This window comes from Saimiri boliviensis, chromosome 5 (assembly GCF_048565385.1).
Source record: "Saimiri boliviensis isolate mSaiBol1 chromosome 5, mSaiBol1.pri, whole genome shotgun sequence".
NCBI classification, from domain to species: Eukaryota; Metazoa; Chordata; class Mammalia; order Primates; family Cebidae; genus Saimiri; species Saimiri boliviensis.
Window position 1 is genome coordinate 38,190,363 of NC_133453.1, and position 24,447 is coordinate 38,214,809.

Here is a 24,447-nt window from a genome sequence, read left to right on the forward strand (position 1 = left end):
TGAGGTGGCTGCAGCAATTTCTTTTTTTTTTTTTTTTTTTTGAGACAGAGTCTTGCTCTGTCGCCAGGCTGGAGGGCAGTGGTGTGATCTCGGCTCACTGCAACCTCCACCTCCTGGGTTCAAGCAATTCTCCTGTCTCAGACTCCCAGGTAGCTGGGACTACAGGCGTGCGCCACCATGCCCAGCTAATTTTGTATTTTAGTAGAGACGGGGTTTCACCATGTTGGCCAGGATGGTCTTCATCTCTTGACCTCGTGATCCAGCTGCCTCAGTCTCCCAAAGTGCTGGGATTACAGGTGTGAGCCACTGGGCCCAGCCAGCAATTTCTTAAAATAAGACAACAATGAATTCTGCTACATCAATGGACTCAGGTCCTTTCACAAAAAATTTTTCTGTAGCACACAATGTTGCTTGTGTAGCATATTGCCCATAGAACAATTTCTCTCAAAATTGGTGTCGACCCTCTCAAAACCTGCTATTGCTTTAACAACTAAGTTTATGTAATATTCTAAATCCTTTGTTGTCATTTCAACAATACTCACCACATCTTTACCAGTAGATTCTATCTCAAGAAACCACTTTCTTTGCTCATCCATAAGAAGCAATTTGCCATGCTTAAGTTTTATCATGAGATTGCTGCAATTCAATCCCATCTTCAGGTTCTACTTCTATTCTAATTCTCTTGCTATTTCCACCACATCTGCAGTGACCTCCCTCCACTGAAGTCTTGAAACCCTCAAAGACATCCATGAGAGTTGGAATCAATTTCTTTCAAACTCATGATAATGTTGATATTTTGACCTAATCCTACAAATCACAAATGTTCTTAACGGCACCTAGAATGGCGAGTCTTTTCCAAAAGCTTTTCCATTTACTTTGCCCAGATCCATCAGAGGAATCAGTATCTATGGCATCAATGGCCTCATTAAATGTATTTTCTTAATATTAAGACTTGAAAGTCAAAATTATTTCTTGGATCCACAGGCTGCAAAATGAATGCTGTGTTAGGAGGCAGAAAAGCAACATTCCTCTCTGTGTATACTCGCATCAGAGCTCTTGGGTGACCAGGGGCACTGCCAAAGAGCAGTAATATTCTGAAAGGAATCTAACAGTAGGTCTCAATGGTGGGCTTAAAATATTCAGTAAATCATACTGTAAAAAGATGTTCTGGCATCCAGACTTTGTTGTTCCATGAATCAAGCAAAAACAAGAGTAGATTTAACATAGTTCTTAAGAGCCTTAAGAGTACTGGCTTCAACTTAAAGTCACCAGCTGCATTTGCCCCCTAACAAGAGAGCTGATCTGTCCCTTAAAGCCAGGCACTGACTTCTCTCTAGCTATGAAAGTCCTATATGGCATCTTCTTACAAGATAAGGCTGTTTTGTCATTAAAAATCTAGGAGGGGGCAGTGGCTCACACCTGTGATCTCAGCACTTTGGGAGGCCAAGGTGAGAGGACAGCTTGAGGCCAGGAGTTTAATACCAGCCTGGTCAACATAGCGAGACCCCGTCTCTACAAAAACTTAAAAAAAAAAATAGCTAAGCATGTCAGTGTGTACCTACAGTGTAAGCTACCTGGGAAGCTGAGGTAGGACGACTGATTGAGCCCAGGGTCTTTGAGTTTAAGGCTGTAGCGAGCTATGAATGCATCACTGGACTCCAGCCTGGGTGACAGAGCAAGACCCCATCTCAAAAAAAAAAAAAAAAACAATTGTTTAGTGTAGCCACCTTGCAACAGTAATCTTAGCTGGATCTTCTGGATAACTTACTACAGTTTATATATCAGTACTTGCTGCTTCACCTTTCATTTTTATGTTATGCAGATAGCTTCTTTCTTCAAGCTCATGAACCAACCTACTAGCTTTAAACTTTTCTTCTGTAGCTTCCTTCCTATCTCAGCCTTCCTAAGAACTGAGAAGAATTAAGGTCTTACTCCAGGCTTTGGCTTAACGGAATGTTGTGACTGGTGTGAGCTTCTATCTGGATAACTAAAACTTTTTTCCATATTGGCAATAAAGCTGTTCCACTTCCTTATGTATTCATTCAGGTAGTACTTTTAATTTCCTTCAAAAACTTTTCCTTTGCATTCACAACTTGGCCAGCTGTTTAGTATAAGAGGCCTAGCTTTTGGTATTTCTCAGCTTTTGATATGCCTTGCTTTCTAAGCTTAATCATGTCTAGCTTTTTATTTAAATAGACATGCAACTTGTCACCTCACTTAACCAAACTTAGAAGCCACTGTAAGGTTAATGATTTGTCTAATTTCAAGACTGTTGTGTCTGAGAAAACAGAGAGGCCCAAGGAGAGGTAGAGACTCAGGGGAACAGCAATCAGAATATACACAACATTCATCAATTAAGTTCTCCATCTTATATTGGCGTGTTTCATGGCCCCTCAAAACAACAGTAACATCAAAGATCACGGAGCACAGATCACCATACAGATAAAATAATAATGAAAATGGTTAAAATACTGCAAGAACTGGCAAAATGGGGGAGAAACATGAAGTGAGCGCATTTTTGGAAAATGGCACCAACAGATTTGCTCAATGAAGAGTTGCTACAAACCTTCAATTTGCAAAAAAAACACAATACCTGTGAAGCCCAATAAAGTGCAATAAAATGACAAAGGCATGTATTTTTAAATAGTCAAAGCAGCAAATCTTATGTTTTACATATTTTACTTCAATTTTTAAAAGTTGACTTAACTAGCATACAGTTAGGGAAAACCAGTATCTGCCAATAAGGAATTTGAGAGTTTTTGATTAACTGTGTTAGTGCTAAATTCATTTGCCAAAGATGAGAGCCCACTATGTAACTCAAAGGCTGGAGTGCCCAGTTATGACTGCATTACCCTTTGGGATATTCTACACATGAGCTGTACAAATAAGATTAACAGTATGATAATTACAAATTTTCTTTTTTTTTCTTTTTGAGACAGAGTCTTGCTCCATCGCCCAGGCTAGAGTGCAGTGGCACGATCTTGGCCCATTGCAACTTCCACCTCCCAGGTTCAAGCAATTCTCCTGCCTCAGCCTCTCGAGTAGCTGTATTTTGTATTTTTAGTAGAGACAGGTTTCACCCTATTGGTCAGGCTGGTCTCAAACTCCTGACATGATCCACCATGTCTGGCCCTAAATTTTCTTATTTGTACCCTTAACATTCCCAATTTGGGGGACATTTAGAAAAAGGCAGAGATTATGGGGTTTATATTTTAATTCAATATAGGTGGATGTAGGTAATAGCAATTTGCTGAAAAGGTTTACTGAACTGCTTCCACAGATCAAGGAGCTTCCAATGGCTTGTATGATAGCATACTCTTACTAATAAGACAAAATGTCTGAGCCCACTGAACCTAAAACTGCAGTGGAAATAAAGGGTGCTGTAGAAATGTTCAAAGAAATAAACTTTCTACAAATTTAAGTGTGACAAGTGGATTAAGCAGAAAGCAAGTAGACACTATATTCATTTTCCATACTACATGCCCTAAGCTCAGCTAAGTTACAGATTGTAAATAACTACAGAGTTTCACAGAACTCTTTGGTTAAAAAAGTCAATTTCAGGCTGGGCGCAGTGGCTCATGCCTGTAATCCCAGCACTTCGTGAGGCTGAGGCAGGTGGATCATCTGAAGTCATAAGTTCGAGACCGGCCTGACCAATATGGTAAAACCCCATCACTATTCAAAACACAAAAATTAGCCAGGCATGGTGGCATGTGCCTGTAGTCCCAGATACCTGGAAGGCTGAGGCAGAATTGCTTGTACCCGGGAGGTGGAGGTGACAGTGAGCCGAGATCACGCCACTGCACTCCAGCCTCGGCGACAGAGCAAGACTCCATTCCCGGGGGAAAAAAAAGTCAATTTCAGAAAATATTAATTACTTTTGATGAGCACAGAATCTACATTTTCGTTCCTGTAGTTGGCACTTAAGTATAAACACCAAGGTAATCCAGATTCTAATGTGCCCTAATAGTTGGACTCTGTTTCAAGATTATCAACAGAAAACAAACTGAGCCTACTAAGAATATCTGGAATTTTGGAAATCAATACACAAATCCAAAACCACCACAGAAAAGTATGTTTACTTGGTTCTTTAACAAATTTTTGCTTGGGACCAACACCTTGGTTCATGCCTGTAATTCCAGCATTTTGGGTGGCCGAGACGGGCAGAACACTTGAGGTCAGGAGTTAGAGATCAGCATGGCCAACATGGCAAAACCTCATCTCTACTAAAAACACAAAAAAATTAGAAAGCAATAGACAAATCAGACACAATCCCTATCTTTGCAGAGCTTACCATCTAGCGAATGTTAAGAAGCCATAAATAAATAACTACACAAATATTTAATTAATTGTGGTAACTACTATGAAAGAAATTATACCAAACTAAGATGCAGTCTTTAACTGGCTGTATGATCTCAGACCTCAGCTTCTTCATCTGTAAAACTAAGGGGTAGATCTGAATGATTTCTTCTCCTTTGTTTTTTCTTTTTCTTTTTTCGAGACAGGTTCTCACTCTACCACCCAGGTTGGTATGCTGTGGTACGATCACCGCTCACTGCAGCCTCAACCTCCCAGGTTCAAGTGATTCTCCTGCCTCAGCCTCCCAAGCAGCTGGTACTACAGATGTGCACCAGCACGCCTGGCTAATTTTTGTATTTTTTGGAGAAATGAGGTTTTGCCATGTTGCCCAGGCTGGTTTTGAACTCCTGGGCTCAAGCCATCCGCCCATCTTGGCCTCCCAAAGTGCTGGGACTATAGGCATGAGCCACCCTATCCGGCCCTGAATGATTTTTTAAGATCCCTTTATATTAAACAATTTTACAAACCTAGAAGTATAAAGCTTTGCTTCCAGAGTCCCTTTGTCAGGATATTTACATTTTTAGAATCTATCAGCAAAGTAATACAGCATCCATCACCCAACATTTTTTGGCAGAAAAACATAAGGTTAGTTGTTCAGTAATCTTTGCTGTTACAAAAGACCAAATTCCATATTAAATATATTATGATGTTGTAAACCAAGCTTGTCCAACCTGCAGCCCAAGGATGGCTTTGAATGCAGCCCAACACAAATTCATAAACTTTCTTAAAGCATTATGCATTTTTTGCAATTTTTTAAAAGCTCATTAGCTATCATTAGTGTTAGTATATTTCATGTGTCCCAATATAATTCTTCATCTTCCAATGTGGCCCAGGGAAGACAAAGAGTGGACATCCCTATTGCAAACTAACTTATAAACAATAATTGGGAAAAAAGTATGTCCATAAATATCTGTATGAATCAGAATTACTGTGCTAACTATTTAAAATGCACATTCCCAGGGCCCAACCGAGACCTACTACAGAATACCTCGAGGTCAGGCTTGGAATCTGCTCTTTTTGGTAAGTTTCTCAAGTTAATTCTAATATACACTAATGTTCATTCTACTCAAAACAGAATGAATAATATTAAAAGTGGCTTCTGAGAGAAACACTTCAGGACAAGAACTATTATAAGCCTACCTGTGTAGCTTTGTCCCTCATGCAAGGGGCAGCTTGCCCGTGACTATCCCGAGGCCAGTGCCCAGCAAGATACGGCGCAGCAAGAGTATCCAGGGAGGAAGTGCGTCGGATAATACTGGAGGGGCTTGAAGAAGGCTGTCGTGTTTTGTCACCTAGATTTAAGACAAAAATGCTTGTTTTAATAAAATAAGTTAGAAAAGAAACAAAGCAGAAACTAAGTTCCAAGACTCCCAGTAAGGCAGGTTTAACACAATTTTATATACAGTTTTTTCCTATATATACATATCTATGATAAAGTTTAACTTGTAAGTTAGGAACAGTATGAAATTAACAACAATAACTAATAATAAAATAGAACAATTATAACAATAAGCAAGCATCACTGCTCTTGGGCTTTGGGGCCATTAAGTAAAACAAGAGTTCCTCAAATATCAGCACTGCAAAACCATGACAGTCAATCCAATGACTGGGAGGGCTCCAAAGTGACTAGCAGGTAAGGAGCATAGACAATGTGCACAAGTTAGACAAAGGGATGATTCATGTGCCCAGTAGGGGAAGCGAGACAGCAAGATATTTCATCACCCTACTCAGAATGGTGTGAATTTATAACATAAAAACTGTTTATTTCTTGAAATTTTCTACTTAATCTTTTCAGACCAAGGTTGACTACAAGTAACTGAAACCATAAAGAAAACCATGGACGAGGAAGGATTACTATATATAAAAAGAAACAAAGGCCAGGCGCGGTGGCTCACGCCTGTAATCCTAGCACTTTGGGAGGCCGAGGTGGGTGGATCACCTAAGGTCAGGAGTTCAAGACCAGCCTGGCCACCACAGTGAAACCCCATCTTTAAAAAAAAAAAAAAAAAAAAGAATTCTTTTAATTAAAAAAAAAAAAAAGAAACAAAAAGGAACAAGCTACTGATACACACAATAACTTGCATGACTCTCCAGAGAATTATACTGAGTGAAAACAGTTGACCCACCCTAGGCCTACAAAATCAGTCTCTAGGGATTGGGCCCAGGAATTTTCTATAGAATCAATGTATCCCTCATATCCAACATATTCTTATTTGGATCTCCTTTTTGTTTATAAATTAAACACTTGTTTGATAGGTTTCAGGGAAATGTGAGGACATAATAAAAATAAGACAGATGGTAACCATCATGGGAAAATATAAATCAGTGACAATCTCTCACTAAATAATCACTAAAAAATTAGTGACAATATTATTTGATAACATTTAAAAGTAATACTGGCATTTAGTGATCATTTTATTCCTCAGTATTCACAGAGGACGGAGTAATAACATATCTGCTTCATGGTAACTTAGTACCAGTTCGAAAAATTAAGACAACACCTTACTAACTGATCCCTTGCATTTGAGAATATCCTAGGGGATGCATAAACCAAATCAACTACAAAAACCAACCACCAGCTTTGTAACAGGGGTAGGTTTCATTTCTGAGCAAACAAAGTGGGTATTTGCCAATATAGTAATTATAAGATATCCAATGTAAATTATAATAGTAAAACAATATAGTCGCAATAAAGAATATGCAATAAGTATTGTGAGGAAAGACATTTAAAAAGTGGATTTTGCAGTAACGTCTGTTTTCACTGTATAGAAAACAGTTTTTACTATATCAGAAAATCAAAACATAGTAAACATTAGATTTCTAGTTAATAATACAATAGCTAATTTGATTAACATTTTTCACTTATAAAAGCTTAACTTCTTCAATAATGCAGGCCAAATTTTGATGCATAAAAATAAGACTTAAATACTAATCAACATCTCACATATGATTTAATAATTGGAAAATAAATCCATGTATAATTTTGTGTTAGAATAATTCTAACTACCCTTACCCCATAGTTGCCAGTAAAAGAAAGGAAATGTGTTCTCCTAAATAAATGGACTACATTCATGTTATATTCAATGTGCACACTCCTTTAAGACTGAGCCCCCAAATCAAAGCGGCATTAAAAAAAAACTATTTCAGAATTAATGATCAAGCTTAAAATTTTATTTCCAAAAAGAGCACATAAAAATGAACTGCAGAAAACCAGAAACAACAAAGTGTCCAAAATGAGAAGATGATTGGATACATTAAGGCAGTCATATAATGTAATATAATAGGCCATTCAAAGAATAAGCATATAGGTACACATGTCCTTATCTAAAGAGTCATTCATGATAAAGTCAGTGAAAAAAGACAAGTCCTCACATGATTACAAAGGTATAATCTCATATTTTGTTTTAAAAAGTAATTAGATATACATAAAAGTGTTTTTTCTTTTTTTTGTTTTGATGTTTTTTTTCTGAAATAGACTCTCGCTCTGTCACCCAGGCTGGAGTGTAGTGGGACGATCTCAGCTCACTGCAACCTCCGCCTCCCAAATTCAGGCGATTCTCCTACCTCAGCTCCCTGAGTAGCTGGGACTACAGGCACCCACCACCATGCCCAGCTTATTTTTGTATGTTTGGTAGAGACAGGATTTCACCATATTGGCCAGGCTGGTCTCAAATGCCTGATCTCAAATGACCCACCCATCTCAGCCTCCCAAAGTGCTGGGATTACAGGTGTGAGCCACCATGCCTGGTGAGGGTTAATACATTTATTTTTTAAATCTGGAAAAAGTATGCACCTAACCTTTTGGGGAACAGAACTGGTATTTTAATTTCTAATTTAGGCATTTCTATAATGTTCGAATTTTTATAAGGAGTATACTGTCAGAGAAAAGGTATTAAAACAATGGAAACTTTTAAAACGAGTTATTAATTTTCTGAAATATAATGCTTAAAAATACAAAAATACCTATATCAGACTTTGGCAATTTTTATGGTTTATATCTGGGGTTGGGAAAACTACCGCCTACAGGCCAAATCTCTCTTACATCTGTTTTTTGTATAGCCAGCAATCTAAAAATGGATTGTACATTTTTTAATGGCTGGGTGAAAAAAAAATTAAAATATTTTGTAAGACATAAAGATTGTATCAAATTTAAACTTTAGTGTCCATAAGTAAAGTTTTATTGGAACACAAATATGATCATTCATTTACAGGTTGTCTGTGGCTGCTTTTGTACTAAAAAGGCAGAATTAAGTACACACAGCAAAGACCTTACATGGCCCTCTAGTTGTTCCACACTGCTGCTGCTCAGCACTACAAATCATGACGACAAAGTTATGCCATGTATAGCTCTTGTCTGGGTGAAATGTCATATTCAAAGATGATATGTAAAATTTCATTCAGATCAGCATTAGCAGATGAACATTTGCAATTATTTTGATGATACGGAACACTAACTTTTAACTAGAATTAAGTGAAATGTTATCCCTCTAAAAAGAATTCCCTCTTCTCATTAGAGCTGTATTACAAAAAATACATTCAATTATATTTTGAAATTTTGTCCTTTAAGAATCTGTGAAAAATTGTGTGCTCTCTTATATTAGTACCTATGTGATACCTTTGATTTTACCTCTTGACCTCAAAAGTCTAAAATTTTACTATGTGGTACATTACAGAAAAAGTTTGCTGACCCCTGGATTCTACCGCATGTCTTTATGACTTGGTTTCTGTGCTACAACACCCTTAAATCATTTATCTTTTGACAGGGGAAGGAGATGAGCTTAGCTAATTTATGCTTAACTTTCACAGGGGCTTTAAAAATATTTTTTAAATATATTCATAGCAACTGTGTTGCTGATAATCATAATAGCTGCTTCACAAATATGTCTGAGATACATAATTTGCTTTCAAAATGGCACAGTTATTTCACCAAAACAATACCTAATTGTTATAAGTGCTACCTATCTCTCCATGTTCAGTTTTCCTTTTTAGTACGTTTTCAGAAAACAAATGCAGTACATACTCATTTTCAGGAAAATATGTACCCACATTATTAACTGTGACAAGTGAAATGCAATAAATATACATGTTCACAATTTTTCCTCTAACCAAAAAAATATAAAATAATCCCTTTTGGGATAGTTGCAAGACTAGTCTCAGCTGGCAGGGTGGGGAGGCCCACACACAATGTAAATGAATTGTGTACATGAATTGTGTACATTACACAATGTAATTAATACATATATACATATATATAATGTGTATATTATACATATATATAATGTATATATTCATTATATCGAATTGCTAAAAGCTGTCTGGCACTTTTCTTCCCTAACTATGACCACTGTTGCTTCAGTTGTCTACCAGTACACTAATTCAACAGACCTTACTAATGGGTCTGCTGTCATTTTATTTCTTTAATTAAAAATCTAAGGGTTAACTTTTCAAGCAGGCCTCCAAAGATTATTAAAATTATTGGATTATTATTATTTATTTTTTGCTGGGGGATGGAATCTCGCTCTATCACCCAGGCTAGAGTGCAATGACACGATCTCAGCTCAGTGCAACCTCCACCTCCTGGGTTCAAGCGATTCTCCCGTCTCAGCCTCCTGAGTAGCTGGGATTACAAGCATGCATCACCACATCATTTTTATGCTTTTAGTAGAGACTGAGTTTCTCCATGTTGGCCAGGCTGGTCTTCAACTCCTGACCTCAGGTGATCCACCCACCTCAGCCTCCCAAAGTGCTGGGATTACAGGAATCAGCCACCACGCCTTACCAGATTATTATTTCAATAATGAAATGGAGAATAGATGAGTTATATGTGTCAAAATACTGAACATTTTCTCTTTTGAACTCCCTTCCTTTAATCCATTCAGTTAGACACTAAGGGCCTATGAGCCAGAGGTAAGCCCTACAAATTAAAAAGAATAAGTCACAGCCTGTAATAAAGAACACAGTCTACATCTACCTTGTTATTTTTCCATTTCAATCAGAGTTCCCGATTTGGTGCCTATTAAGGAGGTGATGGGAGGAAAACTTGAAGAGGCAAAGATGACTCAAAAGTTCCCAGCCTAAGTGAACAAAGGCTGTATTTACAAGGAAGTCCACAGGAAGAGACTGACAGCCAACAAGACTCTTCATGATCTGGCCTCTGAAGCCTCACTTTCTTGCCTGCACTGCCTTGATTCCTACACCAAGACCATGGACTTGCAGTTCCCAGCATGTACTGTGCCCTTACACGTCTCTAGGTGTTTGTCTCCACCTTTATATCCCTTTCTTTGGTGTAGCTAATTTATGCTTACCCTTTCAAAATTCAGTTCAGATCTAACTTCCTCTGGAAATCTTCCTTGAACAGACACCCAAACTCATAGTTCACTGGAAGGGTCCCTGACTGCTCCTGTGTTCCGGTACAGAGTAAGATTCTGCAGGGCAAGAATTTTATTTCCTACCCTGCATCCCAGTGATTAAAGCAACCTGACATACAGTCAATATGTCATAAATGGCCAATGAAAAAAAATAATTTTCTTTTTTAATTTCCTAAATGAAGAAGACTTGAGATGCTGAGAAAAGAATGATTCCTAATATTACCATCATTTACCAACAAGGACAAGTGTATGCAATAAATTCACATGCTTTTTGGTTAATTCAAAGTAAATCAAAACTGTGTCTTAAACTTGACCTGCTCTTTAAAACTTAATTCTTTGGAGAGATTAACTACATAACAGCAGGGTGTAGCACTGAAATTTTCAGTCAACGCCTTGGGCTCTGGAGTTCAGAGTTCCTCAACTATCAGTACCAGTTCAACTGGTTCCTGGGTAACTTCAATTACACTAATAAAGCATCCCAAACCATGGCCCTTAGGCATTCCATTATAAAGGTTCTATAGACCTTGATATACTAGTGTTAGATATAAATATTTTTAGAACTTGATTGGGTACTTTTTTTGTTGGGGACAGGGTCTCACTGTTGCCCAGGCTGAACTGCAGTGGTGGGATCAGGGCTCATGGCAGCCTTGGCATCCCAGGCTCAAGAGATCCTCCCACCTCAGTCTCCATAGCAGCTCAGACCACAGGTGCATACCACCAAGGCCACCTAATTTTTGTATTTTTTGTAGGGATGGGGTTTCACCATTTTGCCCAATCTGGTCTCAAACTCCTGAGTTCAAGCAATCCACTGGCCTCAGCTTCCCAAGGTGCTGGGATTACAGGTGTGAGTCACTGTGCCTGGCCTCAGGTACTGTCTTAAAGGCTGTATTTCCCATTACCAACAGCTATAGCAAACAAAAGGGATAAATTAAACGTATCTATTTGTTTAGAAAGGAGAAGAAATTTTCCAAGTATATAATTGATAAATATTCAGCATAAAGAAACATAAGACCATTAAAAATTCCAAACAGTCCACCATCTAAAGCTAACTACTTTTGTTTAGACAGGGTATTGCTCTGTCACCCAGGCTGGAGTACAGTGTCATGATCACAGCTCACTGCAACCTCAAGCCTCCCAGGCTCAAGTGATCCTCCCACTTCAGCCTCCCAAGTGGCTGGGACTCCAGGCATGTGCCACTACACCTGGCTAATTTTTTGTATATTTGGTAGAGATGGGGTTTTGACATGTTGCCCAGGCTGGTCTCCAACTCCTGAGCTCAAGTGATGAACCCACCTCAGCCTTCCAAAGTGCTGGGATTACAGGTGTGAGCCACTGTGCCCAGCCCAATAATCACTTTAATGAGTATTTATAAAATTCTGTCTACCCCTGCACATACATATGATTTTATATAAATGAGGTCCCATTATGCATTCAGTTACTTATTGTTGAGAGAAATAAAAAGGGTATGTAGAGAACCTATTTCCATGGCAATAAATTAAAATCTATAACACATCACTATTTTTAATACTGGTACTTTAACCTATTTGATCAATTCCCAATAACTTAATCTTCTATTGATGGACACTTTCATGGTAGATAGGTATCCTTTTACACTTGTTTCAAGATCTGTTTGTCAAAAGTTCTAGGTATCAAATTGCTATATTCAAGATAAGAGATTAAAATTGGAAGTACTGCCAAATTGTCTTCTACTGAAAGAATTTTACAAAAACCTACATCACAAAGGTACCCATTTTCCCACATTCTTAGTATTTTATCAATTTTCACCAGTCTATAAAAGATAAAAATATCATTTATTTGTATTTCAATAACTGAGTTATAAAACAGTCATACTTTCACTGGTAATTCATATTTCTTTTATACATTACCAATATTTCAAAAATATTACTCCAAACCTTTCTTTTCTTAATCTTACAGAGCTCTTTTCTCCCAGTAAAGATTTAAATTCAAAGAGGTTCCATCAGTTTCATTACAGTTTCCTTTTCTCTTATGAAATTCAAGTAAAATTAAATGTAGTTGATTTTATTTTAAAGAGTATGTATAATATACATTCTTGTAAAAAAAAATGTTGTCATCCACTGTCTAAACTTCCTACACACACACGCGCACACACAAACACACACACACGCACACACACACACACACGAAGAAAACACAAAATTCTGATGACACCAGCTGCCTCCAAGAAGGGAAACTTGACAACAAAGGCACAAGGAAGACATTTCACTGTATTCCCAATTTTACCCTTGGAATCTGACATGTGAATTTACTATCCGTATTTTTTGAAATTCATATTCCTTGATTCAATGATCTACATCTAGGTATCCATACAGAAGAGTAGTCAAATGCCAAAAAAGGCTTCAAATACAAAGATATTCATAACATTCATAATAGTCAAATCACAAATGTCTCCAAAAATTGAATTAGAAAATACACAGAATATTAAAGATATTTAAAATTACATTTTAAAAATGATAAGCCTACATAAGAACTTACTTATAATCTAAGGGGAAATTTAAGAGTTTCCATAATTTCTAATTTTGTATCTTCTCCAGTTATTTTCATGTTTCTTTTTCAGTTAACTTCTCCACTAAGTTTTCAAACAAACATTAACAGATCCCATAACCAAATATTAATACGGACCCAGAAGAACCTAATAAATAAGTTATCCTAATGAGAAAATGATTTCTCATAGGCACGGTATCAAAAAGATAAGGGATATTTTAGAAACTTAAAAATCCACTTAGTAATTATACTTTTGTAACATGAGGTATCATTTACATAAAATACAATGTACTAGGTTGGGTACAGTGACTCACACCTGTAATCCCAATACTTTGGGAGGCTGAAGCTGGAGGATCACTTGTGGCTACAAGTTTGAGACAGATCACCCTGGGCAACACAACAAGACCCCCATCTCTACACAAAATGTAAAAACAAGTCAGGTGGGCCAGGCACAGTGGCTCACACCTGTAATCCTAGCACCCTGGGAGGCAGAGACAACAGAACACAAGGTCAAGAGATGGAGACCATCCTTTAATGGTGACCTCCCGTCTCTATTAAAAACACAAAAATTAGCTGGCCATGGTGGTGCACACCTGTAGTCCCAGCTACTAAGGAGGCTGAGGCAGAAAAATCACTTGAACTCGGGAGAAAGAAGTTGCAATGAGCTGAGATTGTGCCACTGCACTCCAGCCTGGCCACAGAGCAAGACTTCGTCTCAAATAAAATAAAATAAGCCAGGTGTGGTGGCATGTGCCTGTAGTCCCACCTACAAGAGAGGCTGAGGCAGGAAGATTGCTTGAGCCTAGCAGATCAAGGTTACAGTGAGCTACTGACTGAGTCACTGCACTCCAGCCTTGGTGACAGAGCAACATCTTGTCTCTAAATAAATAAATCTGGACCCATTTTTGGAGTTTTGAAAGTCAAATAAGCCATTAAGTCATCACTACCATCAAGATTTAGAATACTGCCATAACCCCTAAACAATTTTTCATGTTCATTTGAAGTCAGTCTCTCCATTCTTGAACCCAGGTAAACTCTGGCCTACTCTTATTATTAAAAGTTAGTTTTGGCCAGGCATGGCGGCTCACACCTGTGATTTTAGCACTTTGGGAGGCAAAGGCAGGCAGATCACCAGGTCAGGAGTTTGAGATCAGCCTGGCCGACACGGTGAAACCCCGTCTCTACTAAAACTACAAAAAAAATTAGCTGGGTATGGTGGCAGGCACCTGTAATCCCAGCTACTCACGAAGCTGAGGCAGAAGAATCGCCTGAACCCAGGAGGTGGAGGTTGCAGTGAGCCGAGATTGAGCCACTGCACTCCAGGCTGGGTGACAGAGCAAGACTCTGTCTCAAAATATATATATATATATTAGTTTTGCTTTTTTTAAAGGTGTCATACAAATGTAATCACATAACACATACTTTTTTGTGTCTTAATTTCTTTTACTTAGCATAGTGTCTATGAGATCTACCCTTGTTGTTGCATGTAACAGTTCATTCCTTTTTATTGCTGAGTACTCCACTGTATACATATATGTAGTAGTTAATTTTAGGTCAGCTCCTCTGGTTCTCAGGTCTTTGGACTTCGTCTAGACCTATACTACTAACTCTCTTTGGCCGCCAGCTTGCCTGCTGCAGATCATGGGACTTCTAAGCCCCCATTACTGCATGAAACAACTCCTTAAAATAAATCTGTGTATATGTTATTGTATAAATAAGATATATACATATCCTATTGGTTCTGTTTCTCTGGAGAACCCAGACCAATACAAAATACCACAATGTGGGGCCAGGAGCAGTGGCTCACACCTGTAATCCCAGCACTTTGGGAGGCCGAGGCAGGCAGATGAGACCAGAAACCCGTCTCTACTAAAAATACCAAAAAAAAAAAAAAAAAAAAAAAAAAAAAAAATTAGCTGGGCATGGTGGCATGCACCTGTAGTCCCAGCTACTTGGGAGCTGAAGCAGGAGAATCGCTTGAACCCTGGAGGTAGAGGTTGCAGTGAGCAGAGATCGTGCCACAGCACTGCAGCCTGGAGACACAGTGAGACTCCGTCTCAAAAAACAAACGAACGAAAGAAAGAGAGAGAGAGAGAAGAGACAGAGAGAGACAGAGAAGAAAGAAAAGAAAGAAAAAGAAAGAAAGAAAAGAAAGAGAGAGAGAAAGAAGCCCAGCAATTTGGTTATCTAATACCTCTTCTTTCTTTTTTTTTTTTTTTTTTTTTTGAGACTGAATCTCATTCTGTTGCCCAGGCTGGAGTGCAGTGATGTGATCATGGCTCACTGCAACTTCCCTCCGCCCAGGTTTAAGTGATTCTCCTACCTCAGCCTCCCAAGCAACTAGGATTACACAGGCATATGCCACCAAGCCTGACTAATTTTTGTAATTTTTAGTAGAGGCAGGTTTCACCATGTTGGCCAAGGTGGTCTCAAACTCCTGACCTCAAGTAAACTGCCTGCCTTGGCTTCTCAAAGTGCTAGGATTACAGGCAAGAGCCACCACGCTCGGCCTCTAATAGCCTATTGATGGACATTGGATAGCTTCCAGTGTTTGACAATTAGGAATAAGTCATATACTAAAATTCTTGAACAAGTGTATGAGTGAGACTTACACCTGTCGTAAGATATAAACTGTAGTCTATTAAAATTAAAAATTGCTATTTGAAAGGCACCATTAAAAACTGAGAAGGTCCCTTTCTGCCAGAACCACCATCTTCCAGTAATTCACCAAAATGATGAACACAAAGGGAAAGACAGGCACCCAGTATATGTTCTCTAGGCCTTTTAGGAAACATGGAATTGTTCCTTTAGCCACGTATATGCGAATCTTTAAGAAAGGTGATATTGTAGACATCAAGGGAATGGGTACTGTTGAAAAAGGAATCCCCACAAGTGTTATCATGGCAAAACTGGAAGAGTCTACAATGTCACCCAGCACGCTGTTGGCATTGTTGTAAAAAAAAAAAAAAAAAAAAAAAAAAAGGACAAGATTCTTGCCAAGAGAATTAATGTGCATACTGAGTGTATTGAGCACATTAAGCACTCTAAGAACTGAGAGAGCTTCCTGAAACGCATGAAGGAAAATGATCAGAAAAAGAAAGAAGCCAAAGAGAAAGGTACCTGGGTTCAGCTGAAGCGCCAGCCTGCTCCACCCAGAGAACACTTTGTGAGAACCAATGGTAGGGAGCCTGAGCTGCTGGAATCTATTCCCTATGAATTCATGGCATAATAGGTGTTTGAAGAAAAAAAAAAAAAAAAAAAGACCTCTGGATGATTTTAAAAAAAAAGAGAATGCAAGCCAAAAAGAAGACAAGGCAAAATTTTGTTCATATGCATACATTTGACAAAGAACTTGCAACCAGAAAACACTTATCTTGGATAAGTGTTTCATTTCTCTTGGGTAAACAGTGGAAATCTGGACCTTAGGACAAGTGTTAAGTCTCACTTCATAAGAAACTGCCAAAATGTTTTCCAAACTGGATGCACCCAGTTTACATTCCCACCAACAATGCATTACAGCTCTAGTTGTTTCACTAACCTCATCAACATCTAGTATTGTCATATTTTTTCATTTCAGTCATTCTAGTAGATCCGAAATGGTTCACTGTGGCTTTAATTTGCATTTCCCCCGTGGCAAATGAGGTTGGGCTTTTTGAGTGCTTTTTGGCCATTTACACATTTTCTTCAGTGATGTGTCTGATCAAATCCATTGTCCATTTTTTAACTAGGTGGTTTGTCTTATTAAATTGGATTTATGTATTCTGGTTTCAAGATCCTTGTCAAATACATGCATATGAACAGTTTTATCTTGTCTTTTTTGGCTTGTCTTCTCAATTTTTAATGGTGCCTTTCAAATTTCAATTTTTAATTTTAATAGACAACAATTTTTCAACTACTTCTGTTAACAGTTCATGCTTTTTGTATACTAAAAGATCTTTGCCTACTCCAAGGTCAAGATGATTTGCTCCTATGTTTTCTTCTGGAAGTCTTTCCATTTTAGTCTTCATATTTAAGTCTTTAATCCATTTGGATTTCACTTTTGAGTACAATTTAAGGAAAGTGATTATCTCCCTCCCCTATATAAATATTCAGTTGTTCCAGAACTCATTTGCAGAAAATACTATTCTTTCTCCCAATGAATTATCTTAGGAACCTTTATTGAGATGTGTGAATTATTTCTCAAGATTCTATTATTTCCATTGATCTGTAGCTCTGTCCACAGGCAATGCAAATTCTCCAATTTTAATTATTCCTTTTCAATATTGTTTTGGCTATTTTAGTCTTTGCAGTTTCACATAAATTTTAGGATCAGAGCAGGAATTGTGAGAGCTGACATCCTTAGTTTGTTCTTGATCTTATGAAGAAAGAAATATGATGTTAACTGCAGGCTTATATTATATATACTTATGTATAATAAAGCAATCCTTTAGAGAGAGAGAGAGAGAGAGAGAGAGAGAGAATCATGTGGTTTTCCTTCTTTACTCTTAGGTAACAGTAACAGATATACAGTCGATTCTTATTATTTATGCTAGTTATTTGTTCTATAAAGTCACAATGAACAATGAATTAGCAAATATTGAGCCATTGTTCCTAGGGAATATAGAGTTATATTCCTATAAGCCTCTAATCACAACACTTTCATCAACAAATCAATACATAACCTTGTTTAACATAATATATGTTTCTGTTTAAAGATATCTTATTTAATACATATTACTGGTTCGTTAACATTAAACTTATATACCCAATAGCACTATAATTCATGCCTAAATGAAGTTACTTACCTAATACATGTTCATTTCTACAGAAGGCACATTATAGCTTTTTTGCACTTAAAAACGTTAAATAGCACTTCAGTACTATGCTTGGGGGCATTATGATTTCAAACAACAGAATCATTAGCAAAAAATCTGAAAAATATGGCACTAAACAGATCATGAAAAAGACATTTGTTGATAATACAGAAGCTGAAGAAAAAGGCAGAGAACCTTGTTTGACTCAACCAGGAATGTATATGTTGGACAATTCAAATGTTCCACTGCACATGCATGTCCACAAATTACCACAAAATAGCAATTAAGTATTAAGTTTGGAGTCAGAAATAACTTTTAGCCAGTAAGCAAATTTACAAATACAAAATCTGTGAATAGCAAGGATGGACTGTATACTGATTTTTTTTACTATTAAATCAAACTTGCATACTTGGGATAAACTCTACCTGGTCATGATGTATCATTATTATATTTGTATTTCTGGATTCAACTCACTAATATTTTGTCATGAAGTTTTGGGCCAGGTGCAGTGGCTCATGCCAATAATCCCAGCACTTTGGCAGGCTGAGGCAGCTGGACTGCTTAAGCTCAGGACTTTGAGACCAGCCAGAGCAACATGGCAAAATCTGGTCTCTACAAAAAATACAAAAATTAACCAGGTATGGCAGTGCGTGCCTGTGGTCTCAGCTGTTTGGGAGGCTGAGGTGGGAGGACTGCTTGAGCCTAGGAGGTCAAGGATGCAGTCAGTCATGATCATGCCACTATATTCTAGCCTGGGCAACAGAGAAAGACCCTGTCTCAAAAAAAAAAAAAAAAGGTAAAATATTGTGTTCTATAGTTTTCTTGCAATGCCTGTGTGGCTTTAGAATTGGACTACTACTACCTCATAAATTAGTTAGGGTATTAACTCTATTTTCTTAAAGCGTTTATGGGCAATTGGTATTATATTATTTCTTTCTTAAAACTCTGACAGAATTCACAACTGATGCCATCTGAAGTTTTCTTTTTAGGAAGACTTTTAAATTATGAATTTTTAAACAGATACAGGGATATTCAAGTTATCTATTTCTTCCTGAGTCGGTTTTGCTATTTTGTCTCTTTTAAGGAATTTGTTGATTTCATCTAAGTTGTTGAATTCATTGGCAAAGTTATCCGTAATGTTCCTTTATTATCCTTATAATTTATGTAAGATCTATACTAACATCTATTTTTTCATTTCTGATATTTAAAACTTGTATCTTTTTTCCCCTTCACAGATTAAAGGATTATCAACTTTATTTATCCTAAGAATCTGCTTGTGATTTCACTTATTTGCTCTACTAAACAGTTTTTTGTTTTGTTTTTTTGTTTTGTTTCTGAGACAGTCCTACTCTGTCACCCAGGCTGCAGTGTAGTGGCGCCATCTCGGCTCATTGTAGCCTCCCCCTCCCAAGTTCAAGCAATTCTCCTGCCTCACCCTCCCAAGTAGCCGGGATTACAGGCACACAGCACCACACCTGGTTAATTTTTGTATTTTTAGTAGAGACAGGATTTCATCTTGTTGGTCATGCTGGTCTCGAACTCCTGACCTCAGGTGATCCACCCACCTCAGCCTCCCAAAGTGCTAGGATTACAGGCATGAGCCACTGTGCCTGGCCAACAGTTTTCTAATTCTCTGGATTCTGTTACCTTTACAATTTCCTTTTTTTCTACTTTTTAATTTGTTCTTTTTCTAGATTAAGGCAGATAATTAAATTACTATTTTAGACCTTTCTTCCTAACATTTAAAAGCTATATATTTTCTTCTACATGTTTTAACTGTATGCCAAAAACTGTATTATGTACTGTCATTACCATTTAGTTCCAAATATTTTGTGACTTCTTTGACCCATGGATTATTTAGAAATGTTTAATTTTCAAATATTTGAGATTTTTCAAGAACCTTTCTGTTACTGACTCCTATTTTAATTCTGCTGTGGTCAGTGAACATAGTCTATACTTCACTCTCTTTAAAGTTACTGAGACTTATTTTATGGCTCAGTAAAGAGTGTATGCTGGTGAATGTTCCAGGTGCAGTTGAAAATAATATGTACTGTGCTACTGAAGCAGAACATTTCCCTGACCCCTTTCTCAGGCAGTAACAGGGGTGCATGGGCACTGGAACTAGCCGACCACTTCAGCGCTAGCAGAGGCGAACTCTATTCACTTGCTGCTCCACCCCTCAGAGGAGACAGAGAGCAGGTGAGAGGGTGCAGGAGTCAGGGTAACAAATTTTGGCTGCCAGAAAGAACGAACTCCATACTAGCCCCATGGTAGCATCTAGGGGAGGGTACTCAAAAGACCCTTGAAGCCCAAGGGGAAGTGTTACAGCACCCTTTTAGCTTTGTCACCCACAGACGGCTTCAGAGTTAACAGCTCAGTGGAGGGTATGACAGGCTTTTGCACCCACATTTGTGGCATCTGAGTTCTTGTCCAGTACCCAGGAGCAATGGGGTCACACGAACAAATAGGAAATGGTAAATGTAGGGGATTTTATTGCCAATGAAAATGGCTCTCAGTGGGAAAGACGCTGCTTTTCGCTGACATCCAACTGTACTCTCCAACGTCCAGCTGCTTCTCCTCTTTCTGCCGGCAAGGCCTGGGGTTTTTATAAGCACAAGATGAGGGGCGGGGCGAGCCATAAAGGCAACATTTGAGTAGGAAAACAGGGATGTCAGTTCTCACATTGGGCCATGGTACCAGACTTTTCAGCTTGAGGGTAGAACCTTCACCAGGTATTCACCCTCTTTTCCCAGAATTTCCCTGCCTCCTGTCCCTATCACGGTTTTTGTTTAGTATTCTACCAACACAACTTAGGTTATATATGGTGATAATACTATTAAGTCTTCTAAATTCTGATTTTCTCTCTATTTATACTATCAATTACTAGGAAACAAATGTTGAACTCTGCTTCATGAATTCTGAATTTTTCCTGCTGAATGCAAACACTCTTACAATTGATAAATTAACCCCTTGTCATTATCAAATATCTTCTTCCTTGGTAACATGCCTTACTCTTAAGTCTCCTTCAAATAGTAATCGTTATTTCAATTTTCCTATGCTCAGTTTTATACAGTACATCTTTTTCCATCTTTATACTTTTAACCTGTTTCTTTAATGTCTTGGTAGATGTTATATAATTAGATTTTACTTTTTGTTAAATCCAGTCTGATAATCTCTGTATTTTAATTTAAATGGTTAAGCTATTTAATATTATATGGTCATACCAACCTATCATCTTGCTTATTTTCCTTTTTCTCTATCTGTGCTTTGTTCTCTTTTCTCCCTTTCTTCCTTCATAATCTTGACTTGGTTAGTAATCTACTGACACATTAGCTCTATTTCTTTTACTTTTTACTTGGTTGCTCTACCTAGGGTTTTATAATATGCATCTTTAACTTATCACACTGTACCTTCAAATAAAAATACATCATTTTACATATAACATAGGACCCTTAGGCCTTACACTTCCATTGCTGCCTCCTGTCTTTGTGCTACTATTGTCATTCATTTTATGCAGACACTATACACACATAATATGTTATTATTTTGCTTTAGGCAATTATCTCATAAAGAAATCAAATAATATCCAAAAAGTCCTTTTATCTTATTAATTGACTATTACAGGTGCTTATTCTTTTGTATACCAAGTTTCTATGCCATTTCCTTCCAGCTGAAGAACTATCTTTAAACATTTTTTACAGTATAATTTTCTCTCAGATTTTGGATGTAAAAAAGCCTTTATTTTGAAGGATTTTTTTGCTGGGTATAAAATTCAGTCTGGGTTTACAGTTTCATTTTACCTATTGGCACTTTAACAATGCCAAATTCTATTTTGCTCGGTCTTATATTGTTTCTGGCAAGAAATCTGTCCCTTTTTTGTTGTTTCTCTGTACATAAAATGTCATTTTTCTTTAGTCGTTCAAAAAACTTTTTTCTCTTTATCACTGGTTTTCAGTCATCTAATTATGGTGCCTTAGTATTGTCTTCTTTGTGTTTATTCTGCTTGAGATTAATAACAACTTAAGTCTTTATGATTATAGTTTATATTATAAAGTTGGGAAATTTTTCAGCCATTATTTCTTCAAACTTTTTTGGGGGGCTCTTCCTCCTTCTTTTGAGAGTACAATCAGGCCCATGTTATTACATAGATCACAAAGGTTCTGCTCATTATTTCTTTTAATCTTTCTTCTACATTTGATTTTTGTGTTGTTTCTACTGTTGTTTTCAACTCCACTGATTTTTTCATCAGATAAACTACTGTTAACTTCAATCAGTAAATTTTTCATTTCAGTTAAATTTCTTTTGAGAAATTCTGGTCAGTTATTTTTAATATATTTCATTCTTCTCATTACATTCATGTTTTCTTTTAAATCTTTGAGCACATTGAACATAGTTATAAAACCAGTTTTAAAAATTTGTGCCATACAAGAGCAGAAAATCAAACACTGCATATTCTCACTCATAGGCAGGTGTTGAACAATGAGAACACATGGACACAGTGAGGGAAGCATTACACACTGGGGTCTGTTGGGGGGAAATGGGGAAGGGATGGCGGGGTGGGGAGGTGGGGAGAGACAGCATGGGGAGAAATATCAGATACAGGTGAAGGGAAGGAAGGTAGCAAATCACACTGCCGTGTGTGTACCTATGCAACAATCTTGCATGTTCTTCACATGTACCCCAAAACATAAAATGCAATTTAAAAAAAAAACTGTGCCATATAGTATCATCTCTGTTATTTCAGTCTGTTTCCACTGCTTTAGTTTTCTCATTAGAGTTTACATTTTCCTGCTCCTAATAATTTTTTTTACTGGATGCTAGACAGTATTATATTTTTAAATATTGGGATTTTATTATCTTTCTTAAAAGATTCTTGTGAAAGTCAGTTAGGTAACCTGTTTACCAACTTGATCCTTAAAAGTTTGTTTTAAGCTTTTGTTTTGACAAATTAGGAGTAGCCTTTACTCTACGCTAATTTGGCCCTACTTTTAAGGCATGGCTCTTTTGGAGTCTCTACTGAACATACTGGGTGATCAGAAACAACTTAGCACTCTGGTCAGTGCTTGAAGAACTCCCTAATTCTGGGAATTACTTAACTTAGAGTTCCTCAGTCATTCCTTGTCCAGCCTAATGGAGTTTCACTGTACATACATTCTATATATTCCTTCAGCAAAAGCTAAAGAAAGCATCAATATACATTTCTAGAGCTCTTTTTCGATACAGTTCCCTCTTCTCTGAAACTGTCAAGCTCTTTCCAGTCACTGAAACTTCCCTGAATTCCAATCCCTATCTCATCGAATCAACAAGGCATCATATCCTGAAATTCCCCCTGCCTACAGTATGATCTGAAATGTGTCTTCTGGCAGAAATCTAAGACAATCATACTGCTCACCTTACTATGTTACCCTTTTCTCAAAAATCATATTCCCACGATGCCTGCAATTTGTTATCTAAAAAATAATTGGTATCTTTTTTTCTTTTTTTGAGACGGAGTTTTGCTCTTGTTACCCAGGCTGGAGTGCAATGGCGCAGTCTCGGCTCACTGCAACCTCCGCCTCCTGGGTTCAGGCAATTCTCCTGCCTCAGCTTTCCTGAGTAGCTGGGATTACAGGCACGCACCACCATGCCCAGCTGATTTTTTGTATTTTTAGTAGAGACGGGGTTTCACCATGTTGACCAGGATGGTCTCGATATCTTGACCTCGTGATCCACCCGCCTCGGCCTCCCAAAGTGCTGGGATTACAGGCTTGAGCCACCGCACCCGGCCAAATTGGTATCTTTTGTCCATTTTTCTCACTGTTTACCACAGAAAGGACTATTTCTTCAACACAGCCAGAAATAAAAGTCTCTTCAAGGCCGGGCGCGGTGGCTCAAGCCTGTAATCCCAGCACTTTGGGAGGCCGAGACGGGTGGATCACAAGGTCTAGAGATCGAGACCATTCTGGTCAACATGGTGAAACCCCGTCTCTACTAAAAACACAAAAAATTAGCTGGGCATGGTGGCGCGTGCCTGTAATCCCAGCTACTCAGGAGGCTGAGGCAGGAGAATATCCTGAACCCAGGAGGCGGAGGTTACGGTGAGCCGAGATCGCACCATTGCAGCCCAGCCTGGGTAACGAGAGCGAAACTCCGTCTCAAAAAAAAAAAAAAAAAAGTCTCTTCATGTCCAAGTACTAATATATGATATTATTATGATATTGTTACAGAAGTTATGAAGAAATTATTTTAGGCAGATAGGAAAAAGAGTCCTTGGGAAGTTTTTGTTTCTTTTAAAGCAGCTCCAGAAATGTTTCTCATCTGACAGGAAGGCCCAGGCTCTTACAGCTGGGCCAGGAATCTTTGACATGCAAATGTTGGACATTAGAAACTGAGCCCACCCAAACATGGTGATCCTCACTGTGTTC

The 24,447-nt window shown here is 37.9% G+C and overlaps 1 protein-coding gene across 1 annotated transcript in view; it reads right to left on the minus strand.

Moving 5' to 3' along the window:
• Positions 1-24,447, minus strand: part of FAM117B (family with sequence similarity 117 member B) — a 130,016-nt gene that overhangs the window by 68,185 nt on the left and 37,384 nt on the right. Inside the window, exon 2 of the mRNA XM_039470100.2 lies at positions 5,500-5,651. Within this exon, the coding sequence (XP_039326034.1) occupies positions 5,500-5,651 (152 nt within the window). The remainder of the gene's footprint in view (positions 1-5,499; positions 5,652-24,447) is intronic.